Raw genomic sequence first — 19831 nt, forward strand, 5'->3', positions numbered from 1 at the left:
GAATTTACAGTGAGGTGAAAGCAAGCCGCAAAACGCAAAGCTCTTGGGCTGTCTTTCACGTGGTCTGCCACCAGAAGGTGCTGTCCACACTGAGGGTACCTGATCAAGAAAACCCTTTACAGGTGTGCCCAGTCATCTTCCTTTCAACTGATTCCAGGTCTAGTTAAAATTGAAAACCAAGATTAAACATCATAAATAGCTTTAAAAAAAAACAAAACTCATTTTGTGTAGGCTGCAATTATAAGGCCGTATTAATGTATACCGTATAATTATATTTATTACTCTTAAGTATACATTGGAGGCTTTTAGATCTTTTTAAAATTTAATTTATTTTATCTGTATGAGAGTTTTGCCTGAATGCATGTCTGTGCATCAGTTGGTGCCTGGTGTCTACAGAGGCTAGCAGAAGGCCTAAGATCCACTGAAACTGGAGTTACAGGTGTTTGTCAGCCACCATGTAGGTGCTGGGAGATAAACCTGGCTCCTCTGAAAAGGCAGCTAGTGCTCACAATCACTCAGTCATATCTCCAGTCCCTATATTCATGTTTTATTACCAGACATTATGATGATTGTAATTATTTTTGCCTTACTAAGTTTTATTTAAATTATTCAAAATTATTATTGTGAATTTTTTGTTGTTGTTTGTTTTTTTCGAGACAGAGTTTCTCTGTGTAGCCTTGGCTTTCTTGGACTCACTTAGTAGACCAGGCTGGCCTCGAACTCACAGCTATCTGCCTGCCTCTGCCTCCGCCTCCCAAGTGCTGGCATTAAAGGCGTGCACCACCACCACCACCTGGCCAAAATTATTATTGAAAAAAAGAAGTGTTAGTTGTCTGGTTATGGTATATAAGCTAAAATAAGTCAGATATTTCTGCCTTTTTGCCCATAATGTATATTTATCTTATAATTTATTTTTATATTAGCTTTTAGCATGAAGTAGTTGGTTGGATAATAGAAACTAAGTCTACTAAGCAATGAATTACTCTATCTTTGAGAATTATTTCTCTGTATTTCTTTCCTCACAGAACATACTGTAGGAGAGGTTATTAAGTTAGAGCCTAATGGCTCTCCAAGAAAAGTCTGGGGGAAAAGCCCTACAGATTCTGTGCTGAAGATACTCGGAGAAGCTGAACTCCAGCTACAGACAGAACTACTAGAAAACACAGCTTTTAAGAGTGGTGAGCACAAGAAGTAATGTTACTAAAAATTACATGTTAAGATGTCTTCCTTTCACTGTGTGGAATACTTTACTTCCTTAGCATCAGTTGTCCTAAAGGAATCTTGAGTTCTGACTTCATCAGTCATGAATGAAATCTAAAGAGGAGGAAATTTGGATCAGGGGACTGAAAAAGTCCAAGCATGTTTTCCATGAGGGGAAATGTTGAAACAGTTTATTAAGATGCATGATGAAACTCCTGAGTCTCTACTGAGGAGTTAAACTGAGTAGAAGGTGTCAGAATAACGTGTAACATCATCCTGGGCCTGGGAGGAAGTGCTGTCACAAGACCAAAGGCAGACGTTCTGGATCTGTGAGTCCTCCCTGCAGCACCTAAGGAAGCGCAGCAGCTGAACTCCTTGTCACAAGACAGGCAGTGCATGGAACTGTGTCCAGACATGGACGGTGTCTAGGCATGTGTGTTACTTTTTGTGTTCTTTTTTCTCGCTTGCTCCTCGAAGTTTAGCATAAAGCTCATATCTAAAGCATGTGAAAAATTGACTCAGGCCATGAGGTCATTGACATGTTTTGTAGTGGTCAGCTAGTTGCTGGGAAATAGACTGTGAAAAGAGCCTGTGCATATGTTACAAAAAGGCAAAAGTGGGTGGTTAGTTCCTTATTAAAGGTGAATCTCGTAACCATCAGTCATGAAAACAGTGTCCTCTCTGATTTCCATTTAAAGATCTTAGCCCCTCTTTAGCATCACCACAGTCAGAAACAAGTACTTTTGGGCACACGTGGATTGACTGTATCTAAACCATAGAAAGAAGTAATGAACTGAAATTGAGGTCACTTGACAACAATTCATGTTGTTCTCCAATCATGTCAACCAGGCACATGCAGAAATTGAATCGAAATTGAATTTAGGGTTTTCCCATATGAAGTGAGTTCAATAAACTAGAGGTGCATGCAGCAGCTCGAGTCTAATGACGGCGTCCACAGGGTGGGAGTGAAGGTGGGGAAAGCACATCATGACTGGTCACTGTACGTGCTTCCAAAACAGAATTCCTTGCGTTTCAGTTTAACTATAACATTGTTCCGTCCCCTTTTCTCCCTCCTCTCTCTCTCCTGCAAATTCATGGAACAATCAGCTTTTTACAAAGCTAAAGTAGGGCATCCATATTTGTCCACACCTTTAATTCCAGCACTAGGGAGGCAGAGGCAGGTGCATCACTGAGTTCAAGGCCAGCCTGGTCTACATAGGAAATTTCAGACTACATAGTGAGTTGAGAGCTGGTCTCAGAAAGCTATAATAGAGGGAGATGAGTGAAAATAGCCTTAAAAATTAGAAATGGGAATTCTTAATATATGAACCTTTGAGAGGCCATAATTTTTAAGGCCTCTTTGATATGACTTATAAAAGGACTGAAATAGTGAGGTAAGGAATAGTTCAATGAACCGAAAGGTCTATATATTGGCAGGATTGTTTATTGTATATATAAAATCATTTACCTATGACAGTTGATTATAGGAAGTTGGTGCAAAGGCTGGAAAATGTTCAGCAGTCACACAGGAATAATGAGACTAGATAACTACAATGATTATTCTGTGATAAATCTACTCGTTCCTGGACACAGTACAGTGTGCACAGTTTATAGCAAATGAGAATATCAGTTCCTACATATGAAATAAAAACAATAAACAGTTTTTAAAACTTGATCCTGATACAGGTGTATTATTTTTATCCAAAAAGGAGAAGAATGCAAATTGTGTTAACCACCCTGGACGTCATTATATAACCACATTTGGCTGCCACACTATCTTAAGTCATTTATTAGTTTCAAGTGTGTAGGAGAGCTTCCCCAGTACCTACTTGTTGCAATAATCCAGGGTTTCTGATTTTGTATTTGTGTTTCTTTGCTTTAAATGCCACGGCAAGTAAACTCAAGACCTTTTGAGAACAGTAGGTAATTCATTCTTTTGCTTCTACAGAGGTTTATCCTGAAGAGGAACACTCCAAACCCTTACTCGCTGGAGAAGAAAATTCACAGTGTATTTCAAAAGAAGTTAACCCATTAGCTACTGTTGATTCTACTGAAATAAAAAGTACAAAGTTTCCTGAGGTGTCTCCAACAAAGTCAGCAGAAAATGTGGACGGTATGTTTTAATGCTTTAAAATGAGCTACATTTTATTTGATACTGATTTTTTTTTCGTACAAGTGGGTATTTATAAGGAAATTAAAATTTGAGTATCTGTTTAATTATCTCAAATTAGGCTCACTATTTTTATACATTTAGTAACTGTCTCTCTTTTTTTCTTTTTCTTCCTGTTTTTGGTTTTCAAGACCAAGAGTTTTAAGGTGTTTTATGATATGGGTCAGGCTGGTCTCCTAGAACGCAGAGCCCTGCTCCCGCTGCTGGTGTTCTGGAACTACGGGCATAGATACCCATGCACACTAGCAACAGGCCGTTCTGTTATTACTCTAAAGGCCAGGGGCTGAGGCAGGGCTTGGCTTGTGATTTTCCTACACCACTGTGTCTTTGCCTAAGAGATCAATGGTGTGATGCCCAATTGTCAGTGAGCCTGCCTGATGGCTTACTGCCAGCTTGGAAGGCACACACACCTCAAAGGCTTAGGAACATAGACAGCTCGCTGTCCTCCCCTTTGTGGAGTCTCAGTCCTATTCAATAGTCTTCCTGTCTTCTAAAACCTTTTATTATTTTATGGTCATGGGTGGTTTGCCTGCATGTATGTCTGTCTGCCTAAGCCAGATGGTGATGCTGCAACTGAAGTTTCATATGATTGAGAGCCAAGTGGATGCTGGGAATTGAACCTGGCCTCCCCGGCAGACAACTAGTGCTCTTAAGTGCTGAGCCATCTCTGCAGCACCTATTCTTACCTTAGGTGATTTCTCCTCGGATGACACGAGATTGGGAGAAATAGGATTCTCCTCTGGTAGAGAAGTTTTAAAGACTCTACAGCCATCTCAGGTGCTATAGTAAAAGCTGTGTATGGCTTTTTGTTTGTTGTTTGTTGCTGCTCATGTTCTTAAAGTTAACCAGAGAACTGAGCTGGGACCATTAGCACTTCTTTAAGTCACAGCTGTCACAAACCCACAAAGTCAACCCAAGGTGGGGAACCAAGCTTGCCTTTCAAAGGGAAGAGGGTTAAAGAATCTAGAGCTATTTCAATCTACCAGTCTATTCTCTAACTAAAATTCCTTCCACACACAAATTGATATTCTAGTCTCAAAAACTTGTCATGGGGTTCTTCTGAGCTAAATGAATTTCTTTCATGATGCCTTGACTTCCAGATAACAACCAGAAGCTGCCTGTCTTCATAAACATTCAGTCGGGAATTGGGACGGCATCAAGTTCATTGTGTTTCACTAGTGAAGGTAACTCTGCTTTCTGGGTGGCAAGACTGTCAGGGATTGTGTGTCATGCACCATATTTAGTTCATCACATGCAAGGATCATATTCACTAGGAGCATGATTAGAAGTGGCTCTCACACAGTAAAGTCTGTGCTCCTCTAAAGACGTGGATGTTGAAATCTAATTCCCTGTGTATTTGGAAGTAATTAAGTTTTAAATTTCAGTGAAGCCTCATGAATGGTATTAGATAGCATCCTTCTCAGAAGAGGCTAAGAGCTGGCCTTTTGTTCTGTGCCTTGCTGGAAATACAGGAAGGAAAAGGCTATGAGTGTACTTGGAAGAAAGCAGTTTTCTCCAGAACTGACTGTGCTGGTATCTTGATACTAGATTCTCTGGAACTAAGGGAAGTAATTTTTTCTTTAAGCCACCAGTTTGATATTTCATTATAGTAGACTAAACAAGACAGTATATTATACTCTTCTTAAAATTAAGAGTAAAATTTTTAAGAAGAAATAAATTCAACTGATAGCATAAGTATGCATATAGTGAAGACTGTATACCCTAGTTTAGGAGTTGGCAAGGTTTACTTTTCCTGCAAAGAGCTATAGAGTCTATAGAGTAAATACTTTGGGCCATGTGAAAATGGAGTAAGTTGGTTTTAATATAGGTAAAGATCATTAGCGAGCTGTTAGATCATGGACCTGCCACTTTAAGAAGCTGGTCATGCAGGCCAGTTCCACAGCCTGAAATAACCAGGCCTTGCTCTTGCTCTCCTACAATTCTTCCTCTGGGACAAAGAGTTAAGGAGCCACCTGTGCTGTGATTTTGCCATCCCTAATTTATAGTGCTACACTGTATCTGCCTCCTCCATGCTCCCTGTCATTGGGCTGTGCTGAACTAAATTATGTGATGTGGGGCTTCATACCAGCCCCTGAAAGAATATAAAAGTCAGACACCTTCCTTTCTTCCGTAGATTTCTCTAAAGTTGCCCTACCTACCATCCTGTGCATGATAGCTGTCTCTCTTTAAGCTGTACCCCTTAAGGAAACGCCTCTCCTACAGGGAAAGCTCACCTCCATAAGGCCTTCTCCTTCACATTGTCTTGTAGAAGGTGCTGTACTTTCTAATCCTTCCCTGCCTTGAAGCCTGCCTGTGTTTCCCATTATCTCCAGGCCTTTTCTCCTAATAAAACTCATCCCTGAAGGAAACCGTGTATCAGCTCACTTCTAGAAACAACAAACTCATTTGCCAACACCTGTCTTTCTCTAGCAAGAGCAGAATTACGTACTAAAACACAAAATAAAAAAGGTTTTTTCTCCTCAGTACTTACCTTGTATAAATGACAAAAACACTCATGTGAGCAACTGATAAAAATTATTACAAATTTAAAAATAGACAAGAAAAGCATATCTGAATTATAAGAAAAAGCATGGTGTTGAATTAAGATAGTACATGATCTCAGACAGGAAAAAGAGAAGTCTTAATGGGGCTGGCAAGAGGGCTCAGCAGTTAGCACTAATCATGAGGACCAGAGTTTGAGTCCCATCTTTCAGATACCAATAACTTGAGCTCTGGGGCATCTGGCTCTCTTCTCGCCTGTGCACAGATTCACACACAGCCTACATATAGTGACCAGAAGGAGTATGCACAGTGTTCAAGCATTTCTGTTATAGAAGAAAAAAAGAAAGGACTAATCTTTCATTTCAGACATGACCATGCTACAGAAATAGCACAAAAATCTTAAAACTGATTGGTTTGTATATAATTAGCGTTAGTTAAGGTAATTGTAATGATAACTTACAGAAAATTTATTCACTTTATTCTCAAGCAAAACTTTGCTCTGACATCTCCCTATTTTGCTTTGAAGAACCTGATGATTTGGAAACAGAAGTTCTACAAGAGCCAAGTAGTACAAACACAAACGAGAGTCTGCCGTGTGTTGTTAGTGATGTGTGGACCGCTGAGGAAGAAGCAGCTGAGGAAACTGAGTATGTTGTCTTTTCCTTTGCTTTTCAAAGTCTGGTGCCTTTAGGAAGCTCTTTAATAGGTCGTGCTGCATGAACTAATATGCTAGTTTAATAACTTCATATTACAATACCCTATAAAGCAATTTGATTTCATAATAGGTATTCACATGAGACAGAAATAAAAAAGTATGACAATAAACAGTAAATGTCTTGCTAGCCTGTATTTCCATTCAGTTTCTGATCCTTTTCTGCAGATTTTTAGTATGTATAAACAAAATACATAGTTGTCATCCCATTCCAAATACAGTTACTAATATAATGTATTCAATGCTTTCCATCTTAATTCTTAAAGTGTTTGGTTTTGTGTTTGTGCAGGTGTGTGTTTACATGTGTGTGCATTAGTACTGTGGAGGCAAGAAGGCACATTGGATCCCTTGCACATGGAGCTTACGTGTTCATGAGCTGATCCATATATGTGCTAGGATCCAAACTCTGGTCCTCATGAAAAAGCAGCAAGTTCTTTTAACGATTGAGCCATCTCTCCAGCCTCGCCTTGTTAGTTTTTATAAAAGTCAGTAGTCTGGGGGACACGGGAGATGGCTCTGGAGTTAAGAGGACTTCCTGCTCCTGCAGAAGACCTGGGTTTGGTTTCCAGTACACACATAGGCCCCTGGAACTCTAGTTTCAGGGTATCTGATGCCCTCTTCTGCCCTTCAGAGGTTCTTGTGCACTGGTGATGCACACACATACCTTAGGCACCTGCGCACTCTTTGTGCTTGTTTATTTTGTTTAGTTTACCTGTTTGTGGCAGGTTGGAAGACAAGGTTGCCATGCAGCAGAGTGAAGTGTGTGAAGATAGAATGCTGGGGAATGTGGACCAACCTTGTGAGGATCATATAGGTAAAGTCATCATAATTCTTTCTTAAAATGAAATAGGCCTATGAACAACAATCTGCACTAGTCAGCTTGGAACTGTGGTAGATAAGCAGTTAACATTTTTGTAAGTTATATTGTTGAAAATGAAAAGAATTACTGCAAAACCAAAACTAACATACTACGGGCACTGAATAAATGGGTTTCTTTTAAAAACACTATTAATTAAAATAAGTCAATATAAATAATTTTATACTCTGTGTAAACAAAATAAACTGAAAATTTGTCTAAACTCTATATCTTTTACATTTCTTTTTTTAAACTTCCAATATAATGAAAGTATATATTAAATACTTAAAATAAAACATATTTTCTTAAAAATTAATTATAAGTTAGTGTACAGTATACTTTTTGTTTGTTTGTTTTGTTTTTGTTTTTTGAGACAGGTTTCTCTGTGTAGCCTTGACTGTCCTGGACTACCTTTGTAGGCCAGGCTGGCCTCAAACTCACAGAGATCCACCTGCCTCTGCCTCCCTGAGTGCTGGGATTATAGGCCACACCCAGCTTGTGTGCAGTATACTTACATGCATACTTTGATTTTGTTTTCCTGATATGAGATTAGTTTTGGATGAAATTCATTTCTTAATTAAAAATACTTTATATGCCTGAGTGGTTTGCCTGCGTATACATAATGTATGCATTCCACATGTAGTCTTGGTACCCATGAAGGCTAGAAGAGCATGTCAGATCTCATGGAACTGGAGTTACAGATGTTTATGAGCTGCTGTGTGGGTCCTGAGGGCCAAATCCAGGTCCTTTACAAGAACAGCAGCCAGTGTTCTTAACCACTGAGCCATCTCTCCAGCCCCTTGGATGGGATTCATGTTAAATATTATATGATACTTGGTGATATTTAGAATTTTAAGAGCTATCATATGGACTTATGAGATAATCTCTTCTGTATTCCCCAGAACCTGTGGTAGACGGTTCTCAGCACTCTGGATGTGATGTGGAGAAGTCAGTGCAGCCAGAACCTTTTTTCCAGAAAGTGGCTCATTCTGAGCACTTGAACTTAGTCAAGACAATTCATTGTTCACCAGAAGAGCCAATTCCACTTCGATCTCGCTCTGATTCACCACCAAAAAGAAAAGCCAAGAACGCCTTACTGATTGGACTGTCAACTGGTCTGTTTGATGCCAACAACCCCAAGGCAAGTGTGCTCTTAGATGGATAACACTGTCTCTCCATTGATAACATTGTTTTATTGCCATTGTTGACAATAAAATAATACTAATAAAATAAGTACTTTACTTATAAAATAAGTACTTTATTAATGAATGTTTTAAAAACATGCACCAAAATAAAATAAATTAGCTAGTGCTAAATTTAGAAGGCTCCAAATAATATACACAACATGACTTGAACTTTTAAAGCTTCATATAGGCCTGCATTACAAATGGGAAGTTAACCATTAATGCTAACAGTGTTGATCATATAAGAAAACTTAACAGTACTGAAATATAAACACAAAGGATACTTGTTTTGGGTCTTTTTGGAAAAAAATAGGTTAGATAAAACAAACAAACAAATAAACTACAGGCACAAAAAGAGAATATAGGTAGTAACTGCATCATTTTGGTGTTGATTCTTATAATTCCTTAGATGTCACTGGTTATAATAGCAATGAATTCTTCTTGATTTATTTCCCCATTGCCATCTTTATCAAATTCTTCTATCATAGCCTGAAGTTCATCACTCATATTTTCACCCAATTCTCTGGCAACACTCCACAAATTCCTCAAACTTACTTTGCCTGAGTCATCAGCATCAAGTAGTTTAAATGCTTTCAGTATCTCTTCATGTGGATCTCTTTCCAATATCCATTCTGTCACAACTTCATTAAAATCGTCATGGCTTCTCTGTCATAGTCTTTAAGGATCTTCAGTGCATCAGCCCTTTTCACATCGAACCCGAGGCTCTCATTGCCACCTTTAATTCATGACAGTCTATCGCTTGGTCTTTGTCGGTATCAAAGAGCTCAAAAGCGTCTTTAATTTCTTGCTTCTGTTCGTCAGAGAGCTTTCTTCATTTTTTTCTTCTTTGTTTTGTCTACTACAAGCTCACCTCTCAGAGCTAAACTCATTTTCTCTTCTGACAGAGATGTTACACTCAAGGACTTTACTAAGAGCACCTTCAACAGTCAGCCTCGGGGACCACCCCATTGTTGGGTTTTAATTGATCCAAAACACAAACAAGGACAAAAACACACACAAAAGAAGCAAAGAGCCTCTATTTTATTGCCTGAGTTTTTTTTATAATGGTACTAACAAATAGCTGTGAAGCTTTGGTTGCTCTCCCAGTCAGTATCTTATACAGAGTTTATCCCAGGTGCTCAGAGTTGCTGGTCGTTGTTTTCTGAACTACCTACTCAATGCTACCACATCCAGGTCCCACACCAACACTGCAAATACTTCAAGTGAAAGAATATGGCTGCCTTCTGCAACCTTGGTGTTCTTGTGATTCTGTTGAGGAGTCAGGGGAAAGGTGTAACCCCTTTCCTCATAGTTCCTTGGACTCTTGCGTGCCGCTGTGGCCTAGGCAGCGTTATTCTACAAGTAGGACTGTGTGGTATAGACTGGAGACCGCTTCCTTATTTATCCTCTTAGTTTCTCTTCCTGCTTCCATGGCTTTGTACATTTACCTACATTACTTATGTATGATTTTTCTATAAGTATACCTACCAAGATATGCTAGATACATTTTTGTGTAGCTATTTTTATTGGATATAAATAATATACAAATATGATTTTGATATTATTGTTTTGATATTATTAAAATTAGTCATTAAATATTTTCTCGTATTATCTTGAATGACCTCCATTAAGTTGCTATATAATTTTTTTTAAACTTCTTTTATTTTGGACATTATAATTACATTATTTTCCCCTTCCCTTTCCCATACTCTCCCATATAACCCTTTTTGTTCTCTTTCAAATTCATGGCCTCATTTTTTCATTAATTGTTATATGTATATGTATATACATACGTGTGTGTGTGTCTGTGTATACACACACATGCATTTATATTCCTTAATGTAACCTGCTCAGTCTTATGTGTCACTTGTATGTATGTTTAGGGCTGACCATTTAGTATTGAATCACCAGTTGGTGTGCTCTTCCCTGGTGAAGGCTATTTATCTCACTCTCAGGATTCCGTAGTTGCCTGTAGTTCTTTGTGTAAAGCTGAGGTCTTGTGGGCTTTCCCCACCTGCTTTAGCATAGCTAGTGTTTGGCCTTGTTCCACTCATGGCTAAGCAGTCACGTTGGTAAGACCTGATGGGCTTAGCTGCTGACATTATTACAGCAAACTCTGATTCTTTGGCTCTTATACTTTTTCTGAACCGTCTTTCCCAATGTTCTCTGAACATTAGCTATGGGAGTTGTTTTGTAGTTGTTTTGACCCCATTGGGTGAAGGCTCCACAACTCTGAGTTTGATTGGTTGTTGTTTTCTGGTTGTGTGTTGGGCTCTGTTGCAAAAAGAGGCTTCCTTGATGAAAGGTGAGGACTAAACTTATAAGGTGGGTATAAGGAAAATACTTACAATATAGTTAAGATACTGTCTTAGCTTAGTAAAGTGGAAATTGGAGATTCTTCTCTAAGATCCGTGACTTCACTAGCCATGGGTAGTTGACTAGGTTTCCAGTACCAGGTATAATTTCTCTCTTGTTGAGTGGGTCTTAAGGCCAACTAGAGAGCTGTTGATAACTGCCAAGGTATGTGTAGCACTAACTGCACCCTTAAGGTTATAGTATGCCATGTTGGTTGGTGCAGTTCGTAGGCATCATAGCTGGGTATACCTGTTAGTTTTTCACTACTTTGGACACTTGCATGTACCTTCTGGTACCATTGAAAACTAGTCATCAGAGAGTAGGCCTTCAGGTCAGTTCAGATCAGGGGCCTCTGGACCCTGCATCTGAGGTGCATGGTGTTTTTAACAATAAAGACCTTTCACCTCAGAGGCAACCAAGGGCTATAGATGATAGTGTTTTTGGTATCTGTCTCTTGGTGACCCATGACTTGATGTTGGACTTTTGTTAGATTGGTTTTATATCATATTTTCAGCAATACTTTTCTATAATTGAGCCTCTTGTCTTTTTTTATCCTATAATTATTTTCATGAAATAAATTTCTATAATTGAAACTCAACTTACAGTGTATATTATTTCTGTTTAAGAAATAGCTTTGGTGCTAGGAAAATTGCTCACTCTGTAAAGTATTTCAGGGTAAGCTTCACTCTGAGTTTGAACCCCCAGCATACATGTAAACCCAAGCAGGGTAGGGTAGTCCCCAACTGAAATCTCAGTGCTGCAGAGGCAAAACAGGAAGAACCCTGGAGCTTGCTGTCCAGCCAATCTAATCAAACTGGTGAGCTCCAGGTGAGAGACTATGTCATAAAAACTAAGGTAGAAAGAAACCTGGGTAGATCTCTGGTCTACATAGTCAGGTCTAGATGCATGTAAACACATATACACACACACAAAAAATAGTTTTTGTGCTGTCACTGCCTCAATAATGATTGAAGAATACCCATCCTTCTTTATACTAAATAGCACCCACTATCATAATTTATTTAAAATTATCTTTCTCTTTAAATTTGTGTTATTTATATTTGTGAGATTATTTTTATCTATTTGTTTCTATACATAATTTAATTGCCAGAATTCTTTAATCTTAACTGTTTCAAAATACATCATTTTATTTTTCAGTTTAATTTTCCACTTGGATATGCTTTTATTAGTGAAGTATTTAATTATGTTTCTCTTAAGCTTAGAAGTGTTAAGTTCCTTTGCTTACTCTAAATAGCAGACATTAGAAGATGTGAACTACCAAAACAGATTTACTGTCTTTAGCATTAAATACCAAAGGTATTATCGGACAGACAACTGCTATTCTATTATTTATGTACTTTCTTTGTATGTGCATGTGTGCACATGTGCGTGTGGAGACCAGTGCTCAAACGCAGGTGTTGCTCTTCAGGCACTGTGCTCTTTGTTTTGTGGGCCAGGGTCTCCCATTCGCCTGGAAGTGAGGCTGGCTCACCAACAAGGCCAGAATTCCTTTGCCCTTGCCTCCCAGCACTGGGATTGCACATACACATCACCATGCCTGGCTCTTGACATGACCTCGTGCTTTCATGACAAGCACTTACCATCTCCCAAGCTCCCCGTGTGTCATTAGCCCCAGAGTTTGGTGATATTCCTGTCTCCTACATTAACAGTCACATCGGGTAATGCTTTTCGAGTATTAGTTTCCTCTTAAAGCCTTTGTTGAGCTTTAAGACTTTATTGAAGTACTTACTCTGGAAGTAAATACAGAAGATTTTAGCCATAACACAGATCTCATATAGATTTCTGTGAGTAGAGGCAAGAAAAAAAACAGAAAAAGCATATCAGTCCATGGCCATTTAAGACAAGAACAAAAGTTTTCCTGCCTATTCTGAGACCAGGAAAGGCATCACTGGCCCAGTGTAATAAACACTCAAATTTGTAACGATAATCAAAACTTTATAACTAAACATTGAAGATAAAAATTATAGATGGGCGTGGTGGCGCACGCCTTTAATTCCAGCACTCGTAAGGCAGAGGCAGGTGGGTCTCTGTGAGTTGGAGGCCAGCCTGGTCTACAAAGTGAGTCTAGGACAGCCAAGGTTACACAGAGAAACCCTGTCTTGAAAAACAGAAATAAATAAATAAATAAATAAATAATCCATTAAACTAAAATCTTGTAGCCTAACTTCTTACGTAGATTTGTGCTGCTAACTCAGGTCTTTCATAGGAAGTTAAATTACTTGTGTCCTTTTTCTGTTAGGTCTTTTTGAGACCCCCTCCCTTCTCAAGGCTTTGCTCCATTGCTTTTCTGCCCCAGTTCAAGTCGTCTTCCTCTGCAGTGGATCATTTCTGCAGTGTTCTAAGCAGTTTTATGGAAAAAGCAAGCCTGGCTTGACCACACGCCCTTGTTTACTTACCAGCTGCTTCTCGGCCGTCTGTCTAAGCATCTTAGGTATGGTGCAGCCTCTGCACATGCACTCACTTCCGAGGACATGCTGTGTAGCTCTCCACCGTTCTTACCAAGAGTGCAGGCCCGTGGGACAGTGCCAGTTCCTCAGCCCCTGTCTCTCCTTCCTCCATGCTGCTGTTTTCAACAGAATTATTACTACCCTTTCCTTGACATCATACTTCCCAAGTTTTTCTCTGACTGATGAATGACTCTGCGGTCTCCTTTGGTAGCAGCTCCTATTGTACAGATCAATCTGTCTGTCTGTCTACCTGTCTATCTTATCTATCTCTAAGTGTATTCTTAAACTGTCAAGTGGTATGTTCCTTTAATGTCAAGTAAGTTGACAAGTTGTTCAAGGCTCCTATATCTTTGCTGATTTTTGTTTTTGTATACTTGAGCTGTCAATTGCTAAGTGAAGGTTGCTGTTTTTGCTATACTTGAGCTATTTCTTCTCTCAATTGTGTCAGTTTTTATTCTCTGTGTTGTGGTTTAGTTATATTGAGTGAACAAAAATGTAATATTGTTCTGTCTTCAGGATAAATTGATATGGTACTGTTATGGCATGTCCTTTGACTTCAGAGTTTTGCCAGTTGTCTTTGTACTTGTTTATTAAGTACTTAGCAAGAATGGTGAAATTGCCATTCAGGTGCACTTAAATTAAGAATCTCATGGCTTCTTGAGCCCACTCCTTTATCAGTATGAAGTGAATCTTGCTATCTTTAGTCATCATCTGATCTGAAGTGTGCATTGTCAGTTTTGATATAGCCATTCCAGCTTTCTCATGTTTAACCTTTTGATTATATATAAATGTTTATCTTTTATTACTTTCATTTTATACCTAAAGTAGATTTCTCATAGTTAGCAAGAATCCAGTTTTCCGTCCGTGCCTGTGTGTGTGTGTGTGTGTGTGTGTGCTCATGAGCATGTTTGTGTGTGTGAATATACATGTGGAGGCCAAAGGACACCCACAGGTGTTGCTTGTCATCTTCCACCTTGAGGCAAGGTATCTGCTTGTCCTCTGGGGTATGCCAGGGTGGGTGGCTGGCCTGGAGGCATCCAGAAACTCTCCTGTCCCACCCCACAGGGAGCTGTAGGTGTGGCCAACCATATTGGCTTAACACGTGTTTTGGAAATCCAAACCCAGATTTTTCACACTTGAAGAGTAAGCACTTTACCAGCTGAGCTATCTCCCCTGCCAAGAGCCTTACTTTGTAACCAGTATGAAATTCTCTTTTAATATAAGCATCGATATGTTATCCATGAGATTGGATCTGCACCTGCCATTTTGCTATTTGTTTTTCTACTTTACCATTTCTTTTTTTCAAACACAAACAAAACAACAAACCTTTCACTATTTCTCCTTTATTTTGGGTTCAGTACTTTTACCATTCCATCTTCTCCCTCTAACAGCTTCTTCATACACTTCAATGATCATTCTCTATTTTCAAAATAAAATTGAGCTTGTCATTAAATTCCCTTCCAGTAATATTGTTCAACTTGGTGTACTTGAGACTTCACAGTGTTTCTGCTGCTTCCGTCTTCCTGCTGCCTCTGTGTCCTCCTGTCCTACTGTTCTTCATTCTGAGAAGCAACATTAGCACTTCTTGTCTAGTCTGTTGGTAGTATTTTCTTTTTTTGTTTTGTGTATATGAAGCCTTTTATTTCCCTCTCATTTTTAAAGACTGTATCTACTGGATATAGGGCTATTGCTTCTGCGTTGCTCTTTTTGGCATGTTTGGCCAAGGGTAATGTTCATTCCTGTAGTTAGCGCTTCCTTGAGTATTTGACTTAGACTGGAGTAGGTGGGTGTGTGGGGCGGGGTCCTACTTGCACTCTTCTGGTGTTACAATTCTCACCAAGTCTGGAAGCGTTTGACTGTTACTTTTGTGTCTGTTCTACTGTCCTTCCTGAGTCTCCATTTACATACATATTATACTGCTTGATATAATGTCAAAAGTTACCGAACAGTAAATTTTATCATGTGTTCAAGTTTGCCCATCTTCCTTTCTATAATAATAAACTATTACTCTCATTCAGTTTTTACAAAGTCATTTAACAATTGTTTTAGCAGACAAACTTGCTATTCCTAACCTACTGGTTTTCCTACTAATTTAGGGTCAAATCATCCTGCTCCTCACATGATCAGTGCTGGACTTTATAAGTATCACATGCTGAGAGCATCTGTTGTCCTCCTTTAAAATACGTTGGGCTTTTTCACATAGTCCGGTTATCTTTCGATCCATTTTATATTTTTAAACGTTTTCAGATTTGCCAGAATAGATATAAAGTCACTTTACCATAAAGCTAGTTCAACATAGCAAGAACAGGAGTCCTTAGTAGATAAATATTAGTTTGTCAAGGCCATATCTTGAGCCTTTCCTTCCAGCCAAGTGTGCCACAAATAATCTCTGACCTTAAGTATCACTTAAATTGTGGCCACAGTTTATTTCTCCTTCTATTTCTGCTGGTCACTCATGTATTTAATCAGCCATCAATCACACCAGCCAGTTCATTTTTTAACTAGTCTTCCTCCCTGTGTTCTTTTGAAACCCTTTGCCCCAATTCAGACCAGACCCATTTTCAAGTCGGTGCTGTGCTTAAGCCTGGAGATTTTCTGCCGCTACTGAAGTGTGTTCACTGTGCCATGGCCTGTAAGAGCCGACACCGTCGTTCTCGCTCTCTGTCCTCCTCTGTTAGAGCCTTTGTACTTTCTGCCAACCTTCGCCCAGATTAAGCTTCTCCTCCTTCTTTTCCATTCTGACCTATTTTGTTGGTTAAGTATCACCTCTCAAATATTATCCTCACAAGCCTTAAGGACAGGAACTTCCATCAGAGTTCCCTATTTATTTCACAACCGCTATTTAAAAATATAATTCATCTTGGTCACTTATTTTTTATTTTCCACTAGATTATGATCTCTCTAATGTCACCTTACTCACATGTTTTACATACATACATACATACATACATACATATATACATACATACATACACACACACACATACATGCACACACACTCTCATATTTATAGCTACCTAAGGTGGGTTAAGTAAATCATTAACATCAATTCACCCAGCGCATATCAAGCTATAGTAATATATAGCAGGTGCTGTGTTTACAGCACTGACAGTGTTTGTAGCCAAAGGAGGGAATAGATTAAGTGAAAAGCATTTGTGATAATTCCTGTAATGGAGAAATGATAGTGTGACAGTAAATAAGAAGTGCCTAAGTCTTCATCACAATTAAGAAAAGAAAGTTTCTAGTGCAGAAGTTCGAACGGCCCAGGCCTTGGGGAACATTTAAAGCAAAAGAAGCTGCACAGTGTGCTTCAGGGCCTGGGAAGGAGCTGAGGCTGCAGCCGAGACTCACCAGCTAAGTACACTGGCTGCCCTGCCCCAGTAACCCACACATGGCAGGTGGCTCACCACTGTCTGTAATGCATGTGTGAACTGTGTGGCTGTGAGAATTGTGCACTTCACACATGTGGTACACAAACATACATACAGGAAAACACTCATTCACATTTTTTTTTAAATGTTTAATCTCAAAGTGTGAAGAAAGTAGGATTCCAGTCATTCTTGTTCCTAATTAATAGTGTTCAAATATGTGGGCTTAGTCAGAGCTTTGGGGGAGTGGTTTGTTGTTGTTGTTGTTGTTTTGTTTCTTGTTTTTTCTGTTTTTGAGGAGAGTTAGTCTGGCAGGACTTGTTTTGCTTCCAAATAAGGGACACCCTTTCTGAAGAGATCAGATCACTTGCTGCTCACATTATCTATCTCCTTGCCCTTCCTTGTCCTCTGCCTCACAGCTTTTTAGACACAGCCTCAGAGCCCCAAGATTCAGGAAATAGTACTAAAGCATTCATCTAGTGTACTTTAAATAGGTCTTTTTCAAAAACCAAACGTAATGCTAGTTAGCTGAACTGTACAGTTAAGGACCCACACAGATAGTACTTAGTGGTTGGTCGGTCACTGTGGCACTGGCAATCACAGGAGTGCTTTCTTTGCCACTGTCCGTCAGTGGGGCTGTAAGTGATAGTCTGGAACAAGCACGGGTCCCAGAAGTCTGTTCTTCCTTTTATACTGCTTACTCATACAAGGATTCAGACAAGTTGGAGATTATACCCAAATATATAAATGGTATTTAAGTCTGTGCATTATCCATCAGCAAGCCATTAGCAACTATTACAGTAGTTGTTAACATTAATTAAAATAAAAGATTGATCTATGTTGTAGTCAAAGTGAAATGAAAGTTATAAACCCTGCTGTATTTCTGAGGCTAGAAAATATGAATTGTTCAGGGGAAAGCTTTCCTTGATTTTCCCTCTGGAAAAGATTTCTCTTCTGGAGGTTTCTTTGTGCACGGTCTCACTTTCTACCCTGGCTGGCATCAAGCGTCTACTTCCCTGTCTGTGCCTGCCAAGTGCAGCTGTACACCACCACACCCAGCTGTCTCCTTTAGGTTCGATAAAAAGCAATGGCTTTACATCCAGTCCTACCGCAGACAGAGGAGCAGATTGCCTAAGGTAATTAAAATGCAATAGTTTAGTAAAAATGTGGGTATAATAGTAAGCAATGGTCAAAATAAAATAACATTGTGGTTTTATCATGATCTTCCTTTTATAAATTGCAGAATCTGGATTACCAGAGGAACAACCACTTAACATTCTAAGAGTCCCATTTTGCAGTGTGGCCCACAGCAGCGGTTCCTCTGTGTGGTCCTGCAAGGGCATGTATGTGGTTGGTTGACAGAAGGTCTTGCTTACAAAGAGCAATGAACGCTGATGCCTTTATGATGAGCTGCTGTTATGAATACCTTGTCAAGTACACTAAACCACTATACATAACATTAGTGGGTACCAGCTAGTCAAATTGTGAAAACAAAGTGCTAGTGTGATGTTTGTTTGTTTGTTTGTTTGTTTTTACTTTGCTCTCTGGCAGAACAGAGTATGTGCCTAGTTTGTTGGGGGAAGACCATATTTTTTGAGTAATACAGACTATTCTTAAATTTCTGTTGTTACTAGAACATTCTAACCCACAAAAATTCAAGCAAATATAGATTCAGGACTAGAAAGCAGCCTCTTAGTGCTCCCAGTTATCTCTTGAGAAGTTGTTTAGCCTATATTGATGTTATAAAGGTATAATACTAATTGTCAGTATTACATACGTGAGTAACTTTGCCACCTCTGTGTGCAGTGTCCTCAGTATTGTTCTGGCAGCTTTAGCATAATAATCATATGCTCATAATCACCCAGGCAGTACTGTCAGCATCCCATCTCACACACAAGCAACTTGCCCATGGTCACAGAGTGGGCCCCTTGGCCATTAGGTTCCATTCCTCAAAAGTGTCCAGCCAAGAAACCTGCTTTCATATTGCAACAATGCCAGCAAGTACTTGTAGAAAGGAAAATCTTAAGTTTGGTATTTGTTGAACTGCCAAGGGAAATTATTGGTTTATTTCTTCGGGTGAATTTTCTAAAATAGTAATGTTTTCAGGATTAATTTATAATCCATGAGAATTAGAGGAATGTAGTAGACAACTGTGTCTTAACTCCTCAGATCTGCAGACTTCAGGTGGCATAAGAGTCAGAGGAGGACCACAGCATCAGCTCGGATTCTAGTGCAGCTAGCCAGGAAGTCTAACTGATTGTGTCTGACCAGCTCCTGAGTTAGCCTTAGAGTATGCAACCTTCCTCAACCCACGGGAGCTCATTTCCTCTGAGCACCAGTTTCAGGATTCTTAAACTTAGACCTGCCCCTCCACATCCCTCTTGAACACATGCCAATACTTTTAATTTGGAATCTACTCTTTTTATTTTAAGATTTACTTATTTATTATTTATTATATATAGAGTGCTCTGCCTGCATGTACACTTGCATGCCAGAAGAGGGCATCAGATCACATCATAGATAGTTGTGAGCCACCATGTGGTTTCTAGAAGTTGAACTCAGGACCTCTGGAAGAGCAGATGGTGCTCTTAACCACTGAGCCATTTCTGCAGCCCTACTTTTTTTTTTAAATTGATTCTTTGTCAATTTCACATCATGCACCCCAATCCCACTTACTTTCCAATTCTTCCATATCTACCCTCCACCCTTGTAACCTCCCCTCCAAAAGAATATAAAATATAAAAAATTTTTTTAATCTTACCATGGATGTGGTGTGTCACAGTGTGTCACACAGTACACCCTTTCTTCTAAACAGCTTTCCTTGCAAATGTTCATTGCAATGAGTCATTGGTTTGGTTTGAGGCCTCTGGCTTCTGCTAATCCATTCTTAAATAATAGATAATCTGGTTTTGGGAATAAATCGAGCAATTATTTATAAAAGCTGTTTAGAGGGAACAATGTTGAAGTATTTGCAGTAATGATTCAGAGGCCAAACAAATGTGCCCATAATAAACTA

At 39.2% G+C, this 19831-nt stretch overlaps 1 protein-coding gene and 1 pseudogene across 18 annotated transcripts in view; one reads left to right on the forward strand and one right to left on the reverse strand.

Moving 5' to 3' along the window:
- The window catches only part of NEK1 (NIMA related kinase 1), a 123350-nt gene that overhangs the window by 90232 nt on the left and 13287 nt on the right, over positions 1 to 19831 (forward strand). For 10 of the 17 annotated variants that reach the window (XM_084758670.1, XM_084758660.1, XM_084758671.1 and 7 more), the window contains 6 exons: positions 1026 to 1178; positions 3149 to 3313; positions 4471 to 4554; positions 6399 to 6519; positions 7292 to 7398; positions 8343 to 8581. In XM_084758670.1, coding sequence (XP_084614796.1) covers positions 1026 to 1178; positions 3149 to 3313; positions 4471 to 4554; positions 6399 to 6519; positions 7292 to 7398; positions 8343 to 8581 — 869 coding nt within the window. The remainder of the gene's footprint in view (positions 1 to 1025; positions 1179 to 3148; positions 3314 to 4470; positions 4555 to 6398; positions 6520 to 7291; positions 7399 to 8342; positions 8582 to 19831) is intronic. The other 7 variants (XM_084758663.1, XM_084758666.1, XM_084758669.1 and 4 more) reach the window with 1 other exon arrangement.
- On the reverse strand, positions 8606 to 9547 carry LOC311584406 (centrin-3-like; annotated as a pseudogene). Its single transcript has one exon. The product of its transcript is annotated as a centrin-3-like (transcript).

The sequence above is a fragment of the Acomys minous genome (genome assembly GCF_964271855.1).
Source record: "Acomys minous genome assembly, chromosome: 15".
NCBI classification, from domain to species: Eukaryota; Metazoa; Chordata; class Mammalia; order Rodentia; family Muridae; genus Acomys; species Acomys minous.